Source organism: Hypoxylon trugodes (genome assembly GCF_022578975.1).
Source record: "Hypoxylon trugodes strain CBS 135444 unplaced genomic scaffold F4822scaffold_1, whole genome shotgun sequence".
In the NCBI taxonomy this organism is placed as follows: domain Eukaryota; kingdom Fungi; phylum Ascomycota; class Sordariomycetes; order Xylariales; family Hypoxylaceae; genus Hypoxylon; species Hypoxylon trugodes.
The window spans coordinates 889,692-913,659 of NW_026250016.1; the positions used below are offsets into that span (position 1 = coordinate 889,692).

General features: G+C 41.6%; 6 protein-coding genes across 6 annotated transcripts; 3 read left to right on the forward strand and 3 right to left on the reverse strand.

Annotated features, from left to right (window-relative positions):
- The first annotated feature begins 620 nt into the window (after positions 1-620).
- On the forward strand, positions 621-2,999 carry F4822DRAFT_384331 (glycoside hydrolase family 7 protein). Its single transcript, XM_051456519.1, has 4 exons — positions 621-1,315; positions 1,384-1,822; positions 1,887-2,002; positions 2,059-2,999. Exons 1-4 carry the CDS (start codon positions 698-700, stop codon positions 2,251-2,253), a joined length of 1,368 nt encoding a protein of 455 aa, XP_051319106.1. The 5' UTR covers positions 621-697; the 3' UTR covers positions 2,254-2,999.
- Positions 3,000-4,895: 1,896 nt separating this feature from the next.
- Positions 4,896-7,325, forward strand: F4822DRAFT_8801 (uncharacterized protein). The gene is made up of 2 exons (XM_051464115.1): positions 4,896-5,953; positions 6,012-7,325. Exons 1-2 carry the CDS (start codon positions 5,368-5,370, stop codon positions 6,986-6,988), a joined length of 1,563 nt encoding a protein of 520 aa, XP_051319107.1. The 5' UTR covers positions 4,896-5,367; the 3' UTR covers positions 6,989-7,325.
- Positions 7,326-8,452: 1,127 nt separating this feature from the next.
- On the reverse strand, positions 8,453-10,015 carry F4822DRAFT_423804 (uncharacterized protein; the record flags this gene model as incomplete). The annotated part of the gene is made up of 1 exon (XM_051460040.1): positions 8,453-10,015. The coding sequence occupies one exon, from the start codon at positions 10,013-10,015 to the stop codon at positions 8,453-8,455; it is 1,563 nt and encodes a 520-aa protein (XP_051319108.1).
- Positions 10,016-10,673: 658 nt separating this feature from the next.
- On the forward strand, positions 10,674-12,275 carry F4822DRAFT_8819 (uncharacterized protein). The gene is made up of 4 exons (XM_051464117.1): positions 10,674-11,237; positions 11,313-11,365; positions 11,434-11,521; positions 11,583-12,275. The coding sequence occupies exons 1-4, from the start codon at positions 10,849-10,851 to the stop codon at positions 12,181-12,183; spliced, it is 1,131 nt and encodes a 376-aa protein (XP_051319109.1). The 5' UTR covers positions 10,674-10,848; the 3' UTR covers positions 12,184-12,275.
- A 92-nt stretch (positions 12,276-12,367) lies between these two features.
- Positions 12,368-13,129, reverse strand: F4822DRAFT_423806 (uncharacterized protein; the record flags this gene model as incomplete). Its single annotated transcript, XM_051460041.1, has 1 exon — positions 12,368-13,129. The coding sequence occupies one exon, from the start codon at positions 13,127-13,129 to the stop codon at positions 12,368-12,370; it is 762 nt and encodes a 253-aa protein (XP_051319110.1).
- Positions 13,130-14,241: 1,112 nt separating this feature from the next.
- On the reverse strand, positions 14,242-16,829 carry F4822DRAFT_384343 (FAD binding domain-containing protein). The gene has a single exon (XM_051456520.1). It carries the CDS (start codon positions 16,475-16,477, stop codon positions 14,780-14,782), a length of 1,698 nt encoding a protein of 565 aa, XP_051319111.1. The 5' UTR covers positions 16,478-16,829; the 3' UTR covers positions 14,242-14,779.
- Between the last annotated feature and the right edge of the window lie 7,139 nt (positions 16,830-23,968).

A 23,968-nucleotide genomic window follows, 5' to 3' on the forward strand; every position in this document is an offset into this window, starting at 1 on the left:
GCTACCTGCGTGATGCTAGGGTTTTGCGGGTGAGTAAAAGCGAACCTGCGGACGCTATTCAATTTTCGCGATGGATGTGGGGTTGGGACTATGACCCGCGATTTGGAGTTGAAAAAGTAGGATGCTCCGCGTTTGGCTTCTCAGCGTCGAAGTTCTCCCCCGTATTTCGTGAGATCGGGCCGCCTAAGCCGAGACATGGACTCTGCTCCGAGGCGCGTGATAGCTAGGTAAAAAATGAAGACGCTCGTATAGTTGGGGGCAAGATCGTGGAAGAGCTATATCTCGCTACCGCCCCTTGCGATCGAACAATAACTATACCAATGAATTCCGGTGGCTAGCCAGGAAGTGAGCCGCACTTAACCAAGGCGTATGGGATCCCTGCCCCGGACCTGCATGCCCAAACTCTTGCCAACCATGTACTAGGATGGCTGCAAGTCATTTCATCATTTAACCGGATCGCGATTCTCATTCGTTGTTCTGCTTTGAAACTCCGCACCATGAATAATTGGGAGCCGTGTTTCCTGTCTTGGGCGACGTGATTCACGATCTAATCGTACGGTCATAATGAGGATAAAAGGACCTTATCGCCGTGCATTTCAAAACCTAGAAGTTGTAGCAAGTCAGTCGCCTCCGACCTCTCATAGATCAACCTAGCTCAGCGCAACTAACTAACGTTCGCCGAAGCCTTCCCTTCAGCATGTATAGCAAAGCTACTATCGCCGCATTGGCGACCCTGCTAGCCCTAGGCCACGCTCAACAGGTCGGCAAGGAAGACGCCGAAACTCACCCCAAGATCACCTGGCAGAAATGCACGGGTCCTGGCAAGTGCAGCAATGTCAACGGTGAAGTCGTCATCGACTCGAACTGGCGATGGACGCACGTTGTCGATGGATATCAGAACTGCTACGACGGGAACGAGTGGAACCAGACTGCTTGCCCGGATGCTGATACGTGCACTAAGAATTGTGCGATCGAAGGTGCTGATTACTCCGGAACATACGGAGTAACAACCTCTGGTAACGCCGTGACGATGAAGTTCCGAAATGAACACCAGTATGGAGTTAACATTGGTTCTCGTCTATACCTCATGAACGGTGCTGATAAGTATCAAATGTTCACTCCCAACGGCAACGAAATCGCGTTCGATGTCGAGAACGCCGACCTAGGCTGTGGTCTTAATGGCGCCGTGTATTTCGTGTCTATGGACGAGGATGGTGGAAAGTCTCGTTACCCGACTAACAAGGCTGGCGCTAAATATGGTACTGGATATTGCGACTCGCAATGTGCCCGAGATTTAAAATGGGTTGGAGGCAAGGTAAGCTGGCCTAATCATATACACCAGTGTTTTGATAACTAAGCAACTAATTATGTCTCGCTTATTAGGCAAACGTCGAGGGGTGGCAACCATCTAATACAGACAAGAGCTCTGGCATCGGAAATGCGGGAGCCTGCTGTACTGAAATGGATTTATGGGAGGCTAATAGTATGTCTTTCGCATTGACTCCTCATCCGTGCAAAAAGGATGGATACTTCGTCTGCCATAGCTCTGATTGCGGTGGCACATACTCTGAAGACCGATATGCGGGCAGCTGTGACCCCGATGGTTGTGACTTGAACCCTTTCCGCCACGGCAACACCAACTTCTATGGCAAGGGAAAGACTGTTGATACCTCAAAGAAGTTCACTGTTGTCACCCAGTTCCACGGTTCTGGCACATCTCTTCAAAGCCTGTCCCAGTACTTCATCCAAAACGGCAAGAAGATTGAGGTGCCTAAGTCTAAGTATGTCTCTGGCGGTAGCACGATCGATGCCGGATTCTGTGGTACGTTCCTCTCAAAATTACTCCAGGAAATACGATGTTCCTAACAACTTGTGTCGTTCATTAGATGCTTCTAAGAACGTCTTCAAGGACAACAAGCGATTCCAGGACATGGGTGGATTGACGACGATGGGTAAGTCTACCGGCAAGCCCATGGTTCTAGTCATGTCCGTCTGGGATGATGTAAGTTGAATTCACCCTTACCCTTTCGTGATAGGTAGATCCTAACTCTTCCACAGGCCTACGCCAACATGCTATGGCTCGACGGCGAGAAATATCCTCTTGATCGTTCCGCATCGGAGCCTGGTGTCCCCCGTGGCGAATGTGCTGTCGATGGCAGCAAGCCTGAGCAGGTCCGTGAGAGATCCAAGAACGCCAAGGTTACTTATAGTAACTTCAAGTTCGGTCCCATTGGCTCGACTTACAATCTTTAAATGGAAATGGGGGCTTTCCTGCTTGCTTTACAACAGCCACTATGAACTACATAAGCTGGCAAGAAAATAGTATGAAAAAGTAAATATATTTCATCAACACAACTTAATATGCCCAAGTATTGAGCTTATATGCTTATATGACTGGATATCCTTGGTTATGGCAATAGCACAACTTGCGCCACGTAGATGAATACGGGCCATTCTGGGCTAGATGATGAACGACGGTAACTGCAACAAGACACTGGACGTAGGCTAGGTTACCACCTTCATTGGATTCGATATGAAGATAGATTGAAAAATTTGATGTCGGTGAGCGTCGTTAAATGGATATACACCTGGCTCCGTAGCAACGGTGTCGAATACAACAAGCTAACGACGGGGCGAATAACAAGGGGCATCACAAACTCGGTGGTTCTTTCAGCCTTCGCCTTAATGGAAAATTCTTTTTTCCCACTGGTGGAGTTGCGGCAAGCTGCGGCTTATAAAATAAAGTGGACCAGACATAGACCGAGACAAAGTGAAGACAAAAATAGTTGGTTAATGTGGATTAGATGATGAAGAGCTGAGTTCCAAGGTTGACTAAGGAAGAAAAAAAAAAGATGGTGAAAATATTTCCAGGTTGACTCAAGTGGGGCCTCCATCAAGGTTAGCTGGGTTGGGGGGTTAGACTCTGAAAGCACCTGCATTAAAATGGGTCCGGCGAACCCCGCCGGATTATTGGGGAAAATGATTTTTCCTGTGTTCCATTAGGAAATGCCCGTCAACTTGTGTTACAGCGGGTCTTCCATGTGACCTGTAAAAAAAAGTTAAGATTTCGATTTCGATCTATGGACGAAAATCGGAAAGTCAAACTCTCAGCCAAGACAACCAGCCCTACGGTAACATTTCCCATTCGCCTTCAAGGGTATTGTTTCTACAAGATTCTTCAAAGAATTCGATACAATACATTAACTTCGATATTTACGAAGGCCATGAAATGAAGAATGTTTCGTATCCTCGATCTAATTCTTTGCCGTTGCTTTCCTTTTTTCTTTCTTCTAGAACCTGTTTCGGACCTCTTCCAGTTCTTTCGCCAAATTCCGCCGGACCCCGATTTGGTAATCCCATGCGCCGTAGTGGATCTTATAAGGTAACGATCGAGTAACATAGCCCACTAGCTATTGGATCGTGGCCCTCCTATGGTTCCTTAATGGTTCCAGTGGTCATCGTATGTTCCTAGTCATTTCGCGATGGCCTCTCTCTAGTGGGTCAATGAAATCTCTTACCATAAAACCCAAGATCGTACTAGGCGGGAATCTGCGGTCAACACAGATTTCGCCCATCTCCTTAACAAGCCAAGCGTCTACATGATCCGACTTTATGAGTTTGCACGGCCTTATTATGGTGTACATTGTATCACAACACCTGATGAAGGCGTCATTGTACTATGTCGGGTATGTATTGTTTGTTTCCATGGCTGGTATTGCATCAGTTACTACGTTATTTTGTCTAGCCCTATACGGTGAGTTATGCCTACTACCTATCCCTAGCATTCTTACAGGGCTGGAAGCGGGCCATCGTTAGTCATCCATCTACATTCATCTCATAGATGTATATACGAAACCTCAAGTATGAGATCGACTATTGTTTTAATGAAAGTAACTTAGAAGAGACGAATCCAAATTAGTATGATACACTATACGCCACAAAGGAGTCCGGCTACTCTAAGAGAGACACTACCAAAGAACCAATTCTTAAAGCATTGCGTTTCTACAAAAGAAATAAATTTCATCCTTACAAGACCCCTTGCATCCAGACCTCCGCTTATGTAAATTCAGCTCCGCTAAAGGTCCACTAAGGGCGAGCGTGCGAAAGAGAATGGTTAAGAGAAAGAAGTCGTCAAATGAAACTAATAAGGGAACCAAGAAGAGGTAACAAATCAGTCACAGGCGCTCCGGTGCGTGCTCGGGAATATCCCTGTGACCTTTGGCGAAGTGGAGGAGCCTGAGGAGCTTGAGGGCCGTTGGTCTGGCGCTGTCTGGTAGAAATTTAGTGAGCCTACGTTGTAGTTACAGGGGACCGGACCCAGTCCATCTTCAATCCATGACACATAATTACTTGATGGAAAGCTCTGGCGAAACCATGATGCGAGGCATAGTATTTATTGCGAAAAGCTACATAACGTCTTGACCACCCAACGTCCCTTACGTGGTCACGATAGAAGCTTTATAATTATTAACTAGTTGAAACACAATTGTAAAAGGAGACGCAAGCGTCCACGAAAGCGAGTCGAATTCAAAGTCTTTCATATAGCCTGACTTACGCCAACGTCAGTCTACTGCCACTTATACAGCACTTCCAGCACTTACACGATCTGCCCCGCGATTCAACCCAACAGCATCGAATAATTTCACAACAAGATAATTATTAAACCAGAAGAGCTTCGATATTCATAGTTGACATCGGCGACAATTCGATCCAAGATATTTCATACACCTACTATAATACGCTAGTACTCAATCGCATACTGGTAGCGCATTGCGAAGAATCGAAACGAGTCGTCGTATTCAGCTACTCGATTACTTAACGAAGACGAGCTTGGCGATTCGCATCGAGGGGCACCAACACAGGTGGCAAGTTGCAAAATCAACAAGCGGAATAAGAGGAACAAAGGTGGTGGTCTGTTCGTTCAAAAACACAAACGTGACGTATTCCAAAATCAACTACCTCATCGGCCGAAGGAATACGGCGAAGACATCGATTTGTGGATTATCGATCAGGCGACTCGATAGTGTTTTTTTTTCTTAGGGATTGGGTTACATTACGCCATTGCCCTGAAATTAGGCGTTATTCCCCAGATTTTCCTACACAACGGAGGTGTACCGGCCGCTACTCGGATGCATTAGCTTTGCTCGGTATCGCCTACAGACACAGCGACTCATAGCGACGTAGCGCCTAAATTTCCAGCTACACATCGGTACGTTATCGGCGTCAAGCGAATCGTACTTGCCCTGAAATCCCGTTCAGGCTGGCAAATTAACTCCCATTGGAGGGGAAAAGAAGGAAGTCGTGAGGGACATACAAGAGCATTTAGGGATCCACAGGTCTTAAAGGACCTAAAATCTTTAGCGCAACATGCCACATCGAGTAGTCGACTTTTTTAGGTCTTCCAACGACAACATCAACATTCACAGCATCAAAACATCTATACAGCGAAGAAGTAACCCTAACTCGAGATCCACTTCGAGGGAGAGGCCTACGCGCCATTCCTCCCCCGCATCTTCTGTTTTAGAGGGAGCCGACCACGTTCAATCGCCGATTTACTCAGCTGCCCCTGCAGTAAAGATGACGGAACCTTCTAAGGAAAAGCAAAAGGAATCTCACAGTCACCACAGACTAAGTTTCCCTAGCTTGCATCTCGGCAGTTCCAAGGCCTCTAAAGAACCACCCCAAAACCCCTATGCATCCTTAGACTGGAGAATCGAATCGCCACCCGTTTTAATGCATGGTGAACCAGAAAACAGCACAGGCGCATTGGTTTCTGGTCAATTATTATTAGATGTGAAGGAAGATGGATTTGAAGTTGAGAGATTCGAAGCGAAATTAAATATTCATGTCGTACAAAAGCGACCCTTTGCAGGACACTGCCAACACTGCTCAAACCAGACGACCGAGGTGAAATCATGGACATTCTTGAGTGAGCCGACGATCCTCTCGAAGCGTAAGTTCAACAGCCCCTCAATCCTTCAAATTCTAAATATGAGACTAACAAGATTTAGGCGTCCATGAATTCCCTTTCTCTGTTTTATTAGATGGACATCTACCTGCAACAACAGACAACTCAATTGTCTCTATCCGCTATGATTTCTCAGCGGAGGTAACGCCCCGAACAGGGCCTATAATTAAGCTCACAAAGAACATAAATGTAAAGCGATCAGTACAGGTCCCGGAACTACCACACCACAGCGTCCGAATTTTCCCACCCACCAACATTGCTGCTAGCGTGCACTTCTCACAAGTGATCCACCCTATCAGCACTAATACTTTTACCCTACGCCTCGACGGTATTGTCAAGCATAACACAGAAGCCAAGACCGTTGAATACTGGAAGCTTAAGCGATTATCATGGAAGCTAGAAGAAAATATGGAGACTGTTGCGCCTGCCTGCGAAAAGCACTCTCCTAAGGATCCGGAAACCGGTCTGCCCACAAAGAAAGGAACGAAACGCACGGACGCGCGAACAATTGCGCATGCTGACATGCACAATGGGTGGAAGGCCGATTACTCACCATCTGGAAGTATCGACATGGAAATCGAATGCTCCCTCCCGCCAAGCGCAAAGGCTGCGTGCGATTTAAAGAGCCAGGATGGTACCCAGGTGACGCATCAGCTGGTGGTGGAAATGGTGGTCGTCCAGGAGTATGCACCAACCGCCCACCTAAAGCAGATAACACCGACCGGAGTCGCACGAATACTACGCATGCATTTTGGCGTCGTAGTTACTGAACGAGCTGGCCTAGGCGTCAGCTGGGATAACGAAGCTCCTCCGATCTACCAGGATGTACCTCCGTCGCCGCCTTCTTATTCATGCAACATACCTTACGAAAGCGTTGAGGACCTTACTTTAAACCGAAGAAGTCAGGAGGAAGCACCTAGAGCGCAGAGCCCACCGTATGTGGAGCAAGAACCGCCTAGGCCGGAAACTGAGCCGGAAGGTGGGGCAAACAACCCCGACGCTGATGAACCCGCACCCTAGGAAACTGTGGATCAACGGCCACGCGAAAGGAATAGTTTTCCAAGATTGCTTGGATCATTATGGAGGGATATAATTAGGATTTTCACTTTAATTGGCACTAGGAGTTGAATGGTGTTGTCTTGCGATAGGAGAGGAAAAAAAGTACATTATACCCCACGCGAGTATTCTCGCTTTTGCATTAGGAGAGGGCAACATCGGAATGCATAGCATCGACCCGGATTGGGGTTTGAGGCCTGGATAGAAAGAGCTAGACATACCCCAACGATAAGACGAAACGCTGCAAACAATAGCGGTATGATAATTAATATATTAACAATATGAGTAATTGAAGTTTTCAATTTTCGTGAGTCTGATGTGACATGCAAAGAAAATAAAGGTTTGTTGCTAGGCTTGTTGCATGACGTGGTTAATACAGGACACAGTGCTATGCCCAAGCTGGCTTACTGTACATAACCCTAACCCCCTTTTCAATATTTAAACACATCTCATACTCATCGTTCTCTTCTGGCATATTCATCTAAACAGGCTTACACTCAAAGATCCATAGGGAAGTTTTCGCTACTTCATACCCATATATATAAAACTAACATACATTACACAACCCCCCTAACTATCACCAGCACTCGAATCTCTAAGGAGAGAAAAGGGGATAACACCGCATACCCCCAGGCCTCGCCGGGCAAACCAACCGCTCCCATATATCCAGAGGCGGGCCGGCACCCACCCAAATTTTCACCGGATATGTCCGCTCCGCTAATGCCGCCACCTTCTCACAACGGTGGAATATAGACTTTGCCTTACCTTATTAGGTAGAATCAAAGATGGCGTTTAGGAGAACACGCTCCCAACGATCCCCCCTTTCACCTCGAGTATGTACCCGCCATGTAGGACGTGGCTTGGGCTCTTCATTCATATCAGCTCACCACAAACACGGGGACGGCGCAAACACGAACGGAGGGGAAATCTCTACCTATAGAGAGTATCATGTTACAAGTGAGCGATCGGTAAAGCACCTTTGAAAGCCCCGGCCTGCGTGGTGGATTACAATGGACTCTAACTACCTCGGATCACCGAGATCATGGTTGCGGGACGAAGGTAAACTGGGCAGCCAGGCAATTGGCCATAAATTTAATCGATCAATTTAAATTAAACCAAATGTCCAATCATGACTTATGGGGTTTCTATTATCTGCTGAGGTACCTAGTTGAGTGCAGCGATAACAGGTACCGCGAGCTCATTGATTGGTGACCTATGCAACACATCTGACAATGTCATTTCGGAGGGGCATATGTACATGTGAATACTAAATCCTCAGATTGAAGCAGTGCTTTCAGTTCATTACTGATTTCCCGACTATTCAGACCTGAAAAAATCATTCACGTCGTTCTTTTCTTCATTTGAGAGGTTGGAGCAATTCCAAATGGAAGCCGCTGGGCCTTATCCTGGGCGGATGGAAATCGGTCGTCATTCATCGGCCTCATTATCATCCGAATGCACGCTATCAGAGCCATTGTCGCTTTCAGGCTCATCGCTTTCGAATTCGTATATTGACTCCTCGTCGTCAAGACCATCGCCAAGTTCCTCGCGTCGCTCCTTCCATAGCGGTTGAATCCCTTTTCTGGAGATCCAAGACACCCCCTGGGACGCAGCAAGAGAAGTAATTTCGTCCAAGTCTGACTCCTGGATATTCCAGACAGTGCATCGAATGCCGAACTCTTTTAGGTTAGGTAGAAGCCTTGGACGGCCAGCCGCAAAATTGTCGAGCAGACTCCTCATCGTATTGATATGAAATTTCCGGCAATTGTTAATAATGAATAAATGGAAGTTTTCTAGTGAGGGAGGGAGCATGTCGATTAGAGGCGGCACATATCCATCATTCGCTAGTTTTGAATAGGTGTTTCCTTCTTGCTCTATAGTCTGATCGGTTTCGCAGAAGACATTGTTACAAAGTTCTAAAGACTTTAGCTTTTTGAAGGCCTTCAAAGACTTGACTCCGCTTTCGAGGTGGCCGTAAACATCATCCACGGTCACGGCAAGTTCCTCCAGATGGTCACCAAGATGCTTCCCGATTGCCTCGATAAAAGCCCCAGGATTCCAATGATAATGGACGCCGTGGTGTTTGGCTGCTTGAAGAAATTTGAAGGACACCAGATGAGGGGTATGTGAGAGTAACTCGGAGACACAGGCAGCATCCATGCAGCCGTTGTCCAGTTCGATATAGCGTAGGTTGGAATTGATATTAGGATAATGCCAAACGAATGGGAAGGATGACATGTCATCATTGGTCGCAACACAATTGGTTATGGACAGTTTGGTGAGGCTTGGCAAAGCTAAGAAGGCCGATACGCTGCGTAGGATAAATTTTTCGCTGTATCCAAGATGTTCTGACACTAGCAATGTAGTCAATTTCCCAAGTGATGCTCCTTGGGGGTTGGCATCAATATTCCGTCTGATTGTTTCCAATACATTCCACACCTGTGGGTAGTAATTCTGACTCTGTGGGAAGTTTTCAACTGGTGGGTACAAGGAGTACGACATCTGCGATGTGAGACGTACTGTCCTGACATTTGGCAGCAGAGTGAGAACGAAAGCTTGGAGGAGTGCTGAGAATTTTTCGAAATCGGTCTGAGGACCGAAAAGTATAGTCTGTGCCCATTTTTCCGTGTTTACACCGGCCTTGCGCAGATACGGTGATTCTGTAATGAAGTTTCTTAGAGGACTTATATCGAAATTTGTAGGTTGTTTGAGTTCCTCATAGACCAATCCGAACCAAGCGACCTCAATGTACCTTGCAAGGGCCGGATTGCGGGCGATTTGGTTTAGTCGAGAGAGCGAAGACATATAGTCTTTATTAGATCTCAAGAAAAAACGACGCCATTTTTGTTTACGCGTTTTGTTCGTTTCGATTAGAGGTTTTCCACATTCATATACGTAACGGCAGCTTAACAGAAGATTCTCAAACCCCTCTGGCATAGACTCCTCGATAACATGGTGTAGAATCTCCGGTGGAAGATTTTGTAAAGACATACTTGTAAATTTTGAAATGGCACATAGACCTTAGCCTGTGTTCGTATGGTTCATTGAATCATTTTAAGAGGTGTTTAAGAGGAATGGATGGAAGAAAGTTCGTAGCGGTCTGTGTATCTTGACTTGAAAGAGTGTTGGTTGGTGTGGGGTGGTGGCACAGTAGATGCCTAGAAATGTATCCATCATACTGAAGATCATGGTGTATCACGCGTAAAACGAATGAATACCTTGATTCGGGTCTCCTATGAAGAGGTATTATTAAGAAATATGGCAAAATATTGGTTAGTTATTGAAAGTGTCCATGGTCTTGAATATGAAAGAGGCTTTGAAGTGAGCGGAAGTAACGTCATTGTAAAGATCACCTAGCCTAGACTGCTGAGGTGGGTCTCATTCTGGGATTGACATGTAAATCAATCACCAGTTCTCTCATAATGAAATGAATAATGAAATAAGATAAAGCTGCTGGTGACTCACTAATAATCTTACAATTATTATCGTATATGTTCCAGTTAAATCTATGAGTGATGGAGAATGACCTACCGTAGAATTATGATGATGAGTCTTGTAAGTTTTAGGATGCGACCGTGTTTCTTAAAGGAAAAAACATTTAGGCGTACCACCGCTCTATATTACCCCTTTTGTAGGTGCATGTCGGCACGGACAATCTCCGATTGCGCCATCGATAACGCCTAAGTCGGCAGCTCATTGATAGCTGCGACAGGGCGGGGAATTATATTTCTAATGTCCTAGATCTCAAACGACGATGCCTAATTAAACATTCTTTCAAAACCAAGATATATCTAGAATAAGTTTCCCGATTTAAAATAATAATCATGAGGAACGTCCTAGCAGAAAATCCATCAAGTGGTGCCATCGCAACCATGTCAGGAAACAAGGATTTAAAAGGACACAAATTACTTCTAATCGTCCCCTGGGATCCCCCAGAGGGATATATCGAAGACCTACACAAGACGTTTCCAGGTCTAGAGATAGTACTCTCGAATTGGGATACGTGGAAAGAATCGACACTCCCACCTACTATCACGGATGAGGATTGGAAATCCGTCACCATTCTTCTAACTGGACCCAAGTTCCCTACGAAGGAGGCCGCACCGAAGCTACAGCTCGTGCAACTTCAAAGCGCTGGTGCGAATTACATCCTAGATAACCCACTGTTTAAGGATACAGATATCGCATTTTGCACAGCGAACGGTGTTCATGGGTGAGTCGAGCAATTGAATGGGTGCTTATCGAATGAGACACTCCCTAAGGACTAACCCCATTATGTGTGCTGCAGGCCTCAGATCACAGAATGGGTCATTGCCAATTTCCTTGCATTTCAGCATCGCAGTAAGTCATCACGAATGTTACTTTTCGAATAAAAAAGGGGGTGCTAGATTGCTCACCGATTTTTGCAGTCCCCCAATTCCTTGAAAATATGAAGCAGCATAAGTGGGAACGTAGCTGGAATGACTCAGACACCCAAGATGCTGTCAATCAGCGAGTGTAAGCCCTATAAGCATCCCTAAAAGCCTATCAGTTAGGTGCCGATACTAACAATCCTTAGCGGTATTTTTGGTTATGGGAGCATTGGAAGACAGATAGCACGAGTAGCCAAAGCTATTGGTATGGAGGTGTATGCCTACACGAACAGACCAAGACCTACTCCCGAATCACGTCGCGACCGCTCCTACATCGTTCCTGGATTAGGTGATCCAGAGGGTGTATTGCCGTCCAAATGGTTCTCGGGAACGAAGCCAGAAGAAGTCCATGAGTTTTTATCCGCCGACCTCGATCTTCTAGTGCTCGCTGTACCCCTCACGCCTCAAACCAAGGGCCTAATTTCAGCGCCCCAATTTCAGACCCTAAGGGGAAAACAGACCTACGTGGTGAACATCGGCAGAGGGCCTGTCATCAACACCGACGATCTCATCACAGCACTTAACGAAGAATGGATCCGAGGCGCAGCGCTCGACGTTACAGATCCAGAGCCCTTACCCAAAGACCACCCCCTTTGGGATGCGAAAAACATCATCATTACACCCCACGTCAGTGGTAACTCCACAGGCTACAACCACCGGTTGATGGATATTATGAAAATCAATCTTGGAAGACTTAGTGAGGGCAAGGATTTCATTAATAGGGTGAGCAGGGAAAGGGGTTATTAAACGGACTCGGGAACTTAGGCGTCAACAGCGAATCTCCTACGAGAAGAGGCTATACGCAAGGAAGAGATTTAAATTATCTTAACGGGTTAAAGAATTAAATCCAAGCGCCACAATATTTCATACTATAAAACAGCATTGAAAAATACATTTCGACGACACATTGTCCAACCACCGGTATCACTCCCTAGTTTAGGTCATGGCAATACACCCTAAAGCAATGGCAGGTCCACTCCCCCGCCGTAGCATTCCAATTAATCGAAGCTTCCCTTAGACATATCGTGCTATTTATCGAGTCAATGTAGCACTGACAAGGAGCTGGCATCGGCAGGAGAGCGTACGGCGGCGGCTCGGTATCTCGCAGTCCAGACTGGACGATATCGATCATCTCTTGAAGCCGACGATCAACCTTGCTTTTTGATGTCTCGGCGCATATGTCATCGAGGATTACATCAAGAGCATCTAGGATTCGCGCGTTGTCCCCGACTAGCGATCCCGGCGCTGCAATGATTTCATTGCCTCCACGAATAGTATCCAAGAGTGTATCGAACGCGATATCGTCGGCCTTCTCAGGAAGGGACTGCTTAAAAACTTGGTACGATACAAGCCTCGTCAGGATCCCGTTCCAGGTCTCGTCTTCTCTTTTATCTTTCTTGGTGAACCATTCGATCCGGTCACATATGAGGTCTTCTTTGAGAGGCCGACATTCCATTCCACGATTCTTGTCCATTGCATTATTGACAATTTCCATCATCGAATCTCGTCCTAGCTCACGGCCTGCAAGGGAGATCTTTTGGTTTTGGGTCGCATCGGGGGCCACGTTGTGTAGTGTGTGATTACTTCCCCTCACGGCGTGTATTGGCCAGGTTGAAGCCTGTAATGGTACGGCGAAGAAGGATACCAATTGAACGGCAGCAGCCGTGAGGACCCCAAATAGCTGCAGCTTCATGTTGTTCTTCGAGTTGTACCAAGTCAAATATTTTCTTGGATTGAAAATGTTTTTGATCGCTGATCCTTTGGCCGATTCAACTGCGTACCTCGGTAGGTATTTATAGTAGTACTCACTAGGGCTTTATATTATTTGGCTTTGAATTTTCACTACTCAATTAACTTCCAGAAGTTTCATGGCGCCAATTCGGGGTCAGCCGCCAAAGTTCGCGCCATATCAACAAACACCTATGTATTGAAGGCTTAGGTACCAAAGCACCAAATGGTCAAGCCCGTTCAACTAGAAATCACCTACCTATAGTCTAAGCGCAGGGTCATCTGGTCTAGTGCATACCTAGGTAAATACGGCAAGACATGCGGTTAGTGAACTATGCGATTCACGGATATGGTAACCAAGCATACCAAGACCCTGGAGATGGATGAATGGTAATGCATCTTATTCAATAATTGTAATCAATACCACCAAAAGCCAGTAACCAATACAACTAAGAATATTAAACTTCCTTCGCATCATCCACCACCACCTCCCTCTCCTGGCGTCTGGCAAGAGCCGCCTTCGCCTTCTCTTTCAACCACGGCGTCCGCTTGAGGGCGAACCCCAACACTGCCGTCACCAGCGCGGTCACCAGTACCATGACCAGTGCCATTATACTGATTACTGACAGCAGCGACGACGGGAGGTAGGTGGGCACCAGCATCCACTAGGTCATTATGCTAGGATACGCTTCCGGTTAATCTCACGTGTCTCCAGGCAGATTTTTTGAGACGGGATATTAACTTACGAGGCGGCGGCGGTGACGTGGTGGTGACGGTGGTCACCCTCGGTCCGAAATGGACCTCTGCAGAGCTATATAAACGGTAGATAAGTTGCTATTTGCGAAGAAATTTGTGTTGATGAATCTACCTATCCTCGGTTGAGGCGGGGGCGAAAGAAGTTGCCGTAGACATATTAACTAAATATGTAATTTTTTGTGGTTTTTGTGGTTTTACTTGGTTTTTTTCTTATTAACAATGTGTGTATGAATATGGTTTGTGATAATGGTGATGATGATATTTTATTACAAGGCAGAGGGAGAGGAGAGTCAAACTAGCTAATTTATTTCAACAACCCAACATCGCCAAGCATACTTTTTGTGAATAAGACATCGTCCTACAGCTAATTCTTGTTAGATAGTAATGACGAGCAGCAGCTGAAGGAGCTACATCAGCGCCTATTATCCAAGAATCAAGCTCATCGCGAAACTAACGATAGGCTGGAAGTCACGACGCTTATACGAGAGGGACTTGTAATCACTACGGGAATCTTGATAAGCATACAACTAGAAGTCCCTTCTCTAAGATGACCAATTCCTACTGGGTTGATATCACCAATGGCTTCCTAGACTAGCGTTTTTAGAAAGTTGGGTCTGCAGAAAACTATAAGGACTAGGAAGGGGCACCTACACCGCACTCGAGTAGGTGGATGTCGAAGTCGCCAAGGGAGGGCTTAACGTGAGAGGAATGTATCGCATACATGTATAGAGAATACATTGAGTTACACTTTCGCCCAAGAATATACACGTACAAATAGAAGGAGCGCTCAACTGCCATAGCCTGGGAGTCTGAGGACCCACTGGTGTAAAGCCACTACCTACGTTCTCAGTAGATAGTCTCAAGCAGGACCAAGCAGTTCATCAGCTATAGCTCTCCCAGCTGCTCTACCGGAAAATATGCAACCCCCAAGGAAAGTTCCTTCGAGCGAGTTATATCCGTGAACGCCACCTCCGCCAAATCCAGCAGCCTCACCAGCCGCGTAGAGACCCGGGAACTTTTCGCCATTCTCCTTCATCACATTGCTCTCCAAATTTGTCTCAAGACCGCCTAGTGTCTTGCGTGTGAGCAAATTCATGCGCACGGCAATCAACGGGCCATGGTTTGGATCTAGAAGTTTGTGCGGCGGAGCTACGCGACTGCGTTTGTCAGGCCAGTAATTGCGACCGTTCCGAATGAGCATCGCCTGTGCGTCTTTGCAGTAGTCATTATCCATCTGGCCGTCGCGTGTTTCTACAACTTCCCTAATAGACTTTGGATCAAGTAATGGCCCGTTGACGGACTTCGCTAGCTCATTCATGCCGTCAATTAGGTCCTCGAGGTTGTCGCGCACCACAAAGTCTTTGCCGTACTTCTGGAAATTTTGGACTGGTACCGTGCCCTTGGAGCTGAAGATACGATTCTTAAGGAGTTGCCAAACACTCTTCGCCGTTAAGTCTGGGTTCTGCTCTGAACCTGAGAGCGCGAATTCCCGCGCGATAATAGTTTGGTCGAGGATGAACCAAGTGTAGTCGTAACCCGTGCTGCAGATGTACTTGAGTGTCGCTAACGTGTCGGAACCTGGATATAGGAATGGTGGCAGTCTCTTTCCGTTCGCATCTAGCCACAACGACGACGGTGCAGGCAGGACTCGGATTCCATGACCCGGCCAAATAGGATTCCAATTTTGAAGGCCTTCAGTATAATGCCACATCCTATCGCGATTGACGAAATGCGCGCCGGCAGCTTCCGCAATTCCTACCATCCGACCATCAACATGCGCAGGGACACCAATGACGAAGTTCTCTGGGACCTTGGGACCCAGACGATCTAGTGGCCACGCCTTTTTCACCGCCTCCACATTTCCTCCGATGCCTCCGGATGAGACGACCACCGCCGCGCCGTGCAGTTCGAAGTCACCGATCTCCGTCCTCGATGTCTTGACTCCTCTCGGTGATGGGTCTTCCTCCAGGATTTTACCTCGGACACCAGACGCCCTTCCATTTTCGTCGACTAGTAATTCATCCACCCTGTGCCTAAATTTGAACTCCACAATCCCATTCTTCTCGGCCTCCCTAACAGGCTCCGCGAATACCCGCACGACCTCCGGCCCAGCACCCCAAGTAATATGAAACCTCGGCACCGAATTCCCATGACCATCAGCCGTCCCATCGCCCCTCTCAGCCCACCCAACATTCATTAAAAACCCCGCGCCGCGGTCCTTAAGATACTTCTCCATACCATCCGTCGCAAAATCCACAAACGCCTCCGCCCAGCGCCGTGGCCAGATATCTTCACCATCTAAGCGATCAAATCGCGCCGAGCCAAGCCAATCACGAAACGCAAGCGCGCGACTGTCTTTAATCCCCATACGTCGCTGTTCGGTGGAATCAACACAGAAAATCCCACCAAGCGACCAAAATGCTTGTCCCCCTAGATTCTGCTCGCCTTCTTGGTCGATGATGAGCGTGCGCACGCCGCGTTGTGAAAGCTCGAAGGCGGCGACTAGACCGGCTAGGCCGCCTCCGATGATGATTACTGGGGCTTTTTGTTCTGCCATTGTGGATTGTTTTAGGGCGTTGTACTTCTCCCTATATATCCGGATTCATCGGCTTGGATGGGTGTAGGTAGGAAGGTACTTACTCGCCTACTACATATAAGAAGTTCACATTGGGTTTGTAGTGAGTGCGCATGAATTGATGGAGGATTGCTGGGAACGTATGCCTGAGGGTGGAAGATGTAGATGTAGGATTTCGGCCGAGGTAGCGAACGTAGGTCCCTAGCAGGCTACCTAACATTTAGCGTATGTACCCCGGTGGCTGGGGACGGGACAGGCCGTCGCAACACGAGTTAAATCAGTAACCCCGCTATTTAGACTACAGATTCCCTCCTGGCAGATACATATAGACGTTCACATTTACACCTTATACGATCGAATGGTCTTGATTCATTAAGAATACCTAATATTAACTTCATATTAACTCAGAAGTATCCCTGACTATGACCCTAAGAGATTAAAACCACCTTTATACTATTATTATAGAGGGATGGACAATGGGGGCGTTTGGGGAATGTTAGCGGGGCAGATTTAAAGAAGATCCCCCACATGGTACCGAGGCTTCTCCTAGTCGAACGATAGTCACCAATCTTCTCCTTCCCATTACCTTCATTTCTTCTTGAATCAGAATACCACATTAAATCGTCTGATCCTTAGCTGTTTTATGCTTGACATAAGAACGTAGGCAAGTAATACTACAATTATACATTCATACTATACTCTTAATACAACTCAACTAATGATGGTAGGCGCATCTGCGGCACAGATGCTCGAACCCAAATAGCTCAATTTGGTATGGTTAGAGATACCAATGAGAAGCAATGCCCAGCAACTCGACAATATGCCCTCCACCCATATGCGTACCTAGGTAGTGGAGGAACTTCGAATATGTGTTTGCTTTAGTGGGCGGGCTGGGGGAGATGAAGACACTAAATGATATTAATTCACACTGCCATTACCATCATAGCCACTGTAACTGTTTTTTTTAATGTGGTTGAGATATTAAACTACCGCTTTTCCCCAAAGCCTAATTGTTCTGACAAGCAGTCAATGCCATCATATGCTTAGGTTACCTGTTAAATTGGAGTTATTGTTCTGCTGGTAGGGGGCTAATCGAAACCCTAGGGACCTGGAAGGTGCTAAAAGACGGCACTACTAAATCCCTTACAAGATCTAATGGTTACGTAAGTCGATCATTACAGAGCTCAATGATTACATAAGTCAGAGCCAGATGACTTAGTAATTACATAAGCTTATCATTACATAATATAGGAGTTACACAAGAGTGCGCTGATTACCTAAGGACGTGGCTACCTAGGTATCTGGGTATGTAAGTGGCCTCTTATATAAGCAGGTCGATTTCCCACATTATCTTTCCCCACCTATTTAATTCATTCAATGTTGGTTTTTATCACGACAGCGTCCACGTTCACAAGCGTAAACGTAATCTCCTCAATCTAAGTGATCGGAATGTCTTGCCACTAGAAGATTTCCTTCGTATCCTACATTAATCGAACATATTCCAGCCCAAGAGTACTTTGGTGGCTAAGTACACTTCAGCCTATTGGGTACGATCGCCGGAAACAATCGAGCATCTTCCGACAACAGTTTAACTATCTAAATTACTATAGGTTCGATATGACAAACACTTGAGGCTGAGTACACCACCACCGGCATGCGGAAATACCCTCGCTACCTATTGATTGATCATTAAGTAGTCTCGTTATGGCTGTGCTCAGATGTGGAACTCGTTCTAGAAACACATGCCGCAGTACTATGGCTCTATATTATCCCACGTATCGAATTTTACATTCGAACCGCAGCAGGAGGCCTAATCTTTCACGCAGCTGCGAGGCTTGGAGCATATCGGATGACTCTTCTTGAGAAATTAACAAGCCTTAGTTCGTCAAAGCTCAGCCTGCTTAAGGTTACATTCGTAGTAAGTGTTGTTGACGTATATCTTCATTGGGTTAACTACCTATATCTCAGCACATTAAGGAATCATATCGGTGGCTTTTCCCCCCACAGTGCTTGATACTGAAATATGAGGATGTTCAGTTACTGATGTAAATCACATCACCTTATAAGAAGCACGTTGTACTTGATCATGGCCGAGCATACTACCTTCCTAGAATTCGTTCGAGCCAGCCCTTGGGACAACCAGGCTATTTTATCCCCCTAAAGTCACATTCTTCTCAGGTTAGATTTTATAGAAGACTTTGAATTTCATTTTCCGGCGAACATTCCAGCTGTTCCGATACTTACCAGGTATTAAGCTAATTTTTTACCTATTATGGATGAATCGGCGGAACTTCCAGAGCCATTTCGGTCTCTACTTGATAACTACAGAAAGCCACGTCCGCCCGATTTCCCCCGGCCGTCATTATATGATTTCGATCAATGTTATGACACCTGTATCATCCTGATAGGAAACCATCACCAACACATGTATAGATGAGAGATGATAGGCCCAAGAGGAAGCGCTGTAGGCGCTGTAATATACATAAGGCACCAACACAGCTCTTGGCCATCTCATATCCAAGAAAAGAAGCTATACTAAACATCATGTATTACTATCAAACAACATAAAGAAGAATAGCTTCTCCTGAAAGATTAAAGGAGGGAAATATGACATATAGATTATAAAAAGATTATAATTATTTAATATATTGTTTTAACCCCATTTTGATATTATAATCTTTTTACCAACATATATTGGAACGGAATAACAAAACCCCCACACTTATATCAATACCTTATCCTTATTTTATATATTAATAATCTCATTAAATTATTTTATAATTTTAGAAGATATGGAATTTAACTCCTTAATTATTCAATAAAATAATTATTTTAAAATAGGATTAAATAAGAATATCTCCTAAGATATTCCTTAACCTCCTTCATCGATATTATTAAATAAAGGAATTATGGATCTCAATAATAATTAATTAATTTTCTAGAATCTCCTTAAATTTAATATTATTATAAACGATGTTGTATTACCTTTGTAGGAATAATAAATAATTATTAAGAACCTCCTTATCTAGTTAATTGACTTGTATAATTAAATGCAAAGAATAGTCCAAAAAATAATTATTATCACTTAAATATAATAATAATAATTAGGAGCTTTTAAAAATGTCTTAACCAACCTCTAATAATATTATAAATCCCTAATTAACATTATAAAAACCAGAATTATCAATAACCAAAACCTTATTATAAAAATAAAGTAATTTAAGAATCAAATATATTAAGCCAACATTGATTTTACTGTTAAGGTTAACAAAGAAATTGCTAAAATCTCTTAAGATATTACTCAAAGAAGTGAAGCCATTAGTAAGATCAAATAAGTATTTAAAGACTAAAATCAATTCCGCGAAAAAGTTGTTAGGGCTATAATTAATCTATATCTTCGATAAGACAACCTCCATTCCTGAAGTTAAATTATAAAAAAATGGAAAGGAACTATTGACGTTATATTCCAAGAAATGATTGACCAAATAACCAATCATTATATCAGATTTAGAAAAATAGCCTAAGTTTGAGTAAAAAAAATCCATTCCCTTATTACAAAAATAATCTAAATCATCTTTAAATAAAGAAAAAAAAGAAGGAACATTAATGTAGAAGGAATCCTCTAAGAAATTGGTTAAAGAGAAAGGGTCTGCTTTAGCCTTTGTAATATGTCATAACCTGATACTAGGTGAACTTCAATACCAATGTCTATTCCAATTATTGTCTTTAAGAAGCTAATAATCTCATCTTTTAGGATATCAGGAATCTTTAATGCCCCTAGAGAAACTTGTAAAGCTTGTCAAGATAGAAAAATGATTAATAATAATATTATCTTCTAAAAGGAAAGATTCTGAGAATAATAGGATGTTAGAAGAATTCAAGCCAAAACATAAAGATAGTTATTTGTAACCTTTGGAACCCCAGGTGGTGATGATGGTGATGATGATGGGAATGATAATGGAAGCAATAATGACCTGTTTAGAGGAGGCCATGGATGAGGATCTCTATTATTACCTTTTGGAGGATCTTGATGATGATAAGATCCTAAAGGATTAGGTAATGATTTTATTAATGTATTAATAAAGGCTTTATCTAAGAAATAAATATTAATAATGAATAAGCTTGTATTGTTTGATAGTAAGAAAATTAAAAGATTCAGGTCTTAATAAATATTAATGAAAACCTATCTAGATTTCTTCAAAAATGTCTTTGATAATAACCAAGCTAAAATAACCTAGGTTGGATCATTGTTTATAAAATATATCTTTAATTAATACTAAACCAAGGTAAGAACATTTAAAAAATTATATATTATAGATAAATGGGAAGGATATTTTAAATTAATTATAGAAAAATTCTATAACCCAACTAAATCATTAAAGAATTTCTAATTTATTAAAATATTAAAATATATTGAAAATATTAATTAATATATTATCTAATTTTAAGATTTTAATATCCAAGCTTAAATTGGAGGATTTGGTTTATAGGAAACTATGTTTTAAACCTTACCTGAAAATATCTTTTACCTAATTTATATATAAAATAGAAAAGTCTTAATTATGGATGTTGAATTTATCTCTGCTGTCAGAGAAGCCAGAAAAATTTATGAAGTTAAGAAAGTAAACCTTACCATATTAAAAAAAGATAAGTCCAATTTTAAAAAGTTGAAGAAACCAGATAAAATAAAGGTTTACAATTAGAAATAAATTGACAACCAAAAGGTAAAAAATTAGTCTACTAGTAATATTAAACCCTTTCCTTAGACTAATGTTTAAAAGATCCTTGAAGGAGTTAAATAAGAAAACATTGATAAATTCAAGAAAATCAAAATATAATATATTTGATATGGAAGAGATAACCATAAAATATAAGATTGTTATGTATAAAAAAATATTAATGAAAGAGACCTACCATAAATATTAATAAAGATTATAGTTATTAATGCTAAGAGATAATATAAAGAAACAAATATTAAAACATCAGAAGAACCTGATATAAAAAGGTCCAAAAATGTAATTACTGTAGTAGTTTTTGCCTTATATCCCAGGGTTATTAAAATCAAAAGTAACAAAAAATTTGAAAACTTAGCAGATTTTTAGTAGGCCATTTTATAACATTAACTAAAGAGCCATAGCCAAATAATACAAGAATTATAAGAATCAAAAGATTAAATAATAGGCCAATCCTTTTAAAAAAGAAACCCATAATTGATAATTGATTTATTATGGAAATGACAATCTTCAATAATGAATAAAAGATCTTTATCCATATCTTAATAAACTCCAGAAATTTAATATCTTTGATTAATCATAATTTTATCAAAAAATATGGGATCTCTATTATTTAATAAACTATTCCCATATAGATAAGAACTTTTAATAATAAAATAATAAAAAAAACTAGATTTTTTTATATTAAACTATTTATTCTTAAATGGGAATTTCATTATAATCAATTATTATTCAAAATATCTCCTATTGACTCAGAATGCAATATCATATTTTTATATTAATAATTTATCAAACATTAACCATCAAATCTCTGGAATAATCAAGGGAAGGATATTATATTTAAATCTGTTTATTACAAAAAGAACTATACATGAGCAGCCCTTAATAATATAATTTTTATATATAATAAAAATGTTATATATAACCCTAATATATATATAATTAAATCTATTAATTTCATTAAAAAAGAGAAACCAATATTAATAACAATTCCAGAAAAGTTCTAATAATATATCAAAATTATAACCAAAGAATTAGCAAACAAACTTCCTCCTCATTAATCATATAATCATATTATAGATCTAATTAACAAAAAATAACCTTTATAGGATCCCATATATATCCTTAATAAAAAAGAATTAAAAACCTTAAGAATATGGTTTGAAAAAATGTTTAACATAAGAAAAATCTGTTGTTCCAAATCCTTAACAGCATCTCCAATCCTATTTGTTCTTAAACCTCACGGAAAAGAACTAAGATTATATATCAATTATAGAGACCTAAATTACATCATCAAATCAAATCAGTATCCCCTTCCCCTTATTTGTGAACTATAAAATCATATTAGAATAACAAAATTCTTTACCAAATTAGATCTAAAGAATAAGTTTTATCTTATTAGGATCAAAAAAGGTAATAAATAAAAAATTGTTTTTAAATATAAATATAGATTATTCAAATTTATTATTATATTATTTAATTTTATTAATATATCTATTATCTTTTAAAATATGATAAATTATATCTTTAAAGATCTTTTTAATAAAGGTATTATAATTTATATTAATAATATTTTTATATATAAAAAAAATATAAAGGAATATAATGAATTAATTAAAGAAATCTTATAAAGATTAATAAATAATAAATTGTTAATTACACCTAACAAATACATTTAGCAGACTCAAGAAATAGACTTCTTAGGATACATCATCTCTCTAGACAAGGTCAAAATGTCATAAAAAAAAGTCTAAATAATCATAGAATGGCAAGAACCTAAGAGCCTCAAGGATATCCAATCTTTCATCAATTTTGCAAATTTTTATTGGTGGTTTATCAAGGATTTTTCTAGGAAAGTAAGACTATTAACAAATTTAACCAAAAAAGAAACCCAAGATTAGATTTGGACCCTAGACATAGCCAATTTATTTAAGATACTTAAAAAAGCTTTTATTATTACACCTATATTAATATATCTAGATCCTTCAAAGAAATTCCAACTTGAAGTTAATATATCTAATTACATGCTAAGAACAATCCTATCCTAAATTGGAGATGATAGGAAACTATACCTTATAGCTTTCTATTCATGCAAATTCACTCCAATTAAGATCAATTATAAAATCCACAATAAGGAGCTTTTAGCCATCGTCAATAGCTTTAGATAATGGTAATAATACCTAGAAGGAATATAGTATATGATTTAAGTCTATTCCGACCATCATAACCTTACTTACTTCATAACTACATAAATCCTAAATAAAAGATAAATAAGATAGATATAAGAAATTACAAGAATAGACTTTATTATCTACTTCAGACCCAGAAAAAATAATATTAAACTAGATATATTATTTAGATATCTGGAATATTGCCTAGAAAAAAGAAAAAGTAAACATTAGCCTATTAAGATAATATTACAAGAAAAACATTTTACAAAATCATATAAATCTTTAATACTAATGTCATCTCTAAGAATTCAGAATATTTCCTATATAAAATAAAACATACCCTTTCTAAAAGAAGTCTAAAAGGTAACAGAAAAGAATAAATTATATTAAAAATAATTCAAATAACCTGAAAAACTTAATTATATTTCAAATTAAGGGTTACTATATTATAAACATAGATTATAAATATTTAATAACCCCAAACTAAAATATAATATTTTCAAATCAGAATATGATATTAAAATAATAAGATATATAAACCAAACCAAAATAGTTAAATTCATACAACA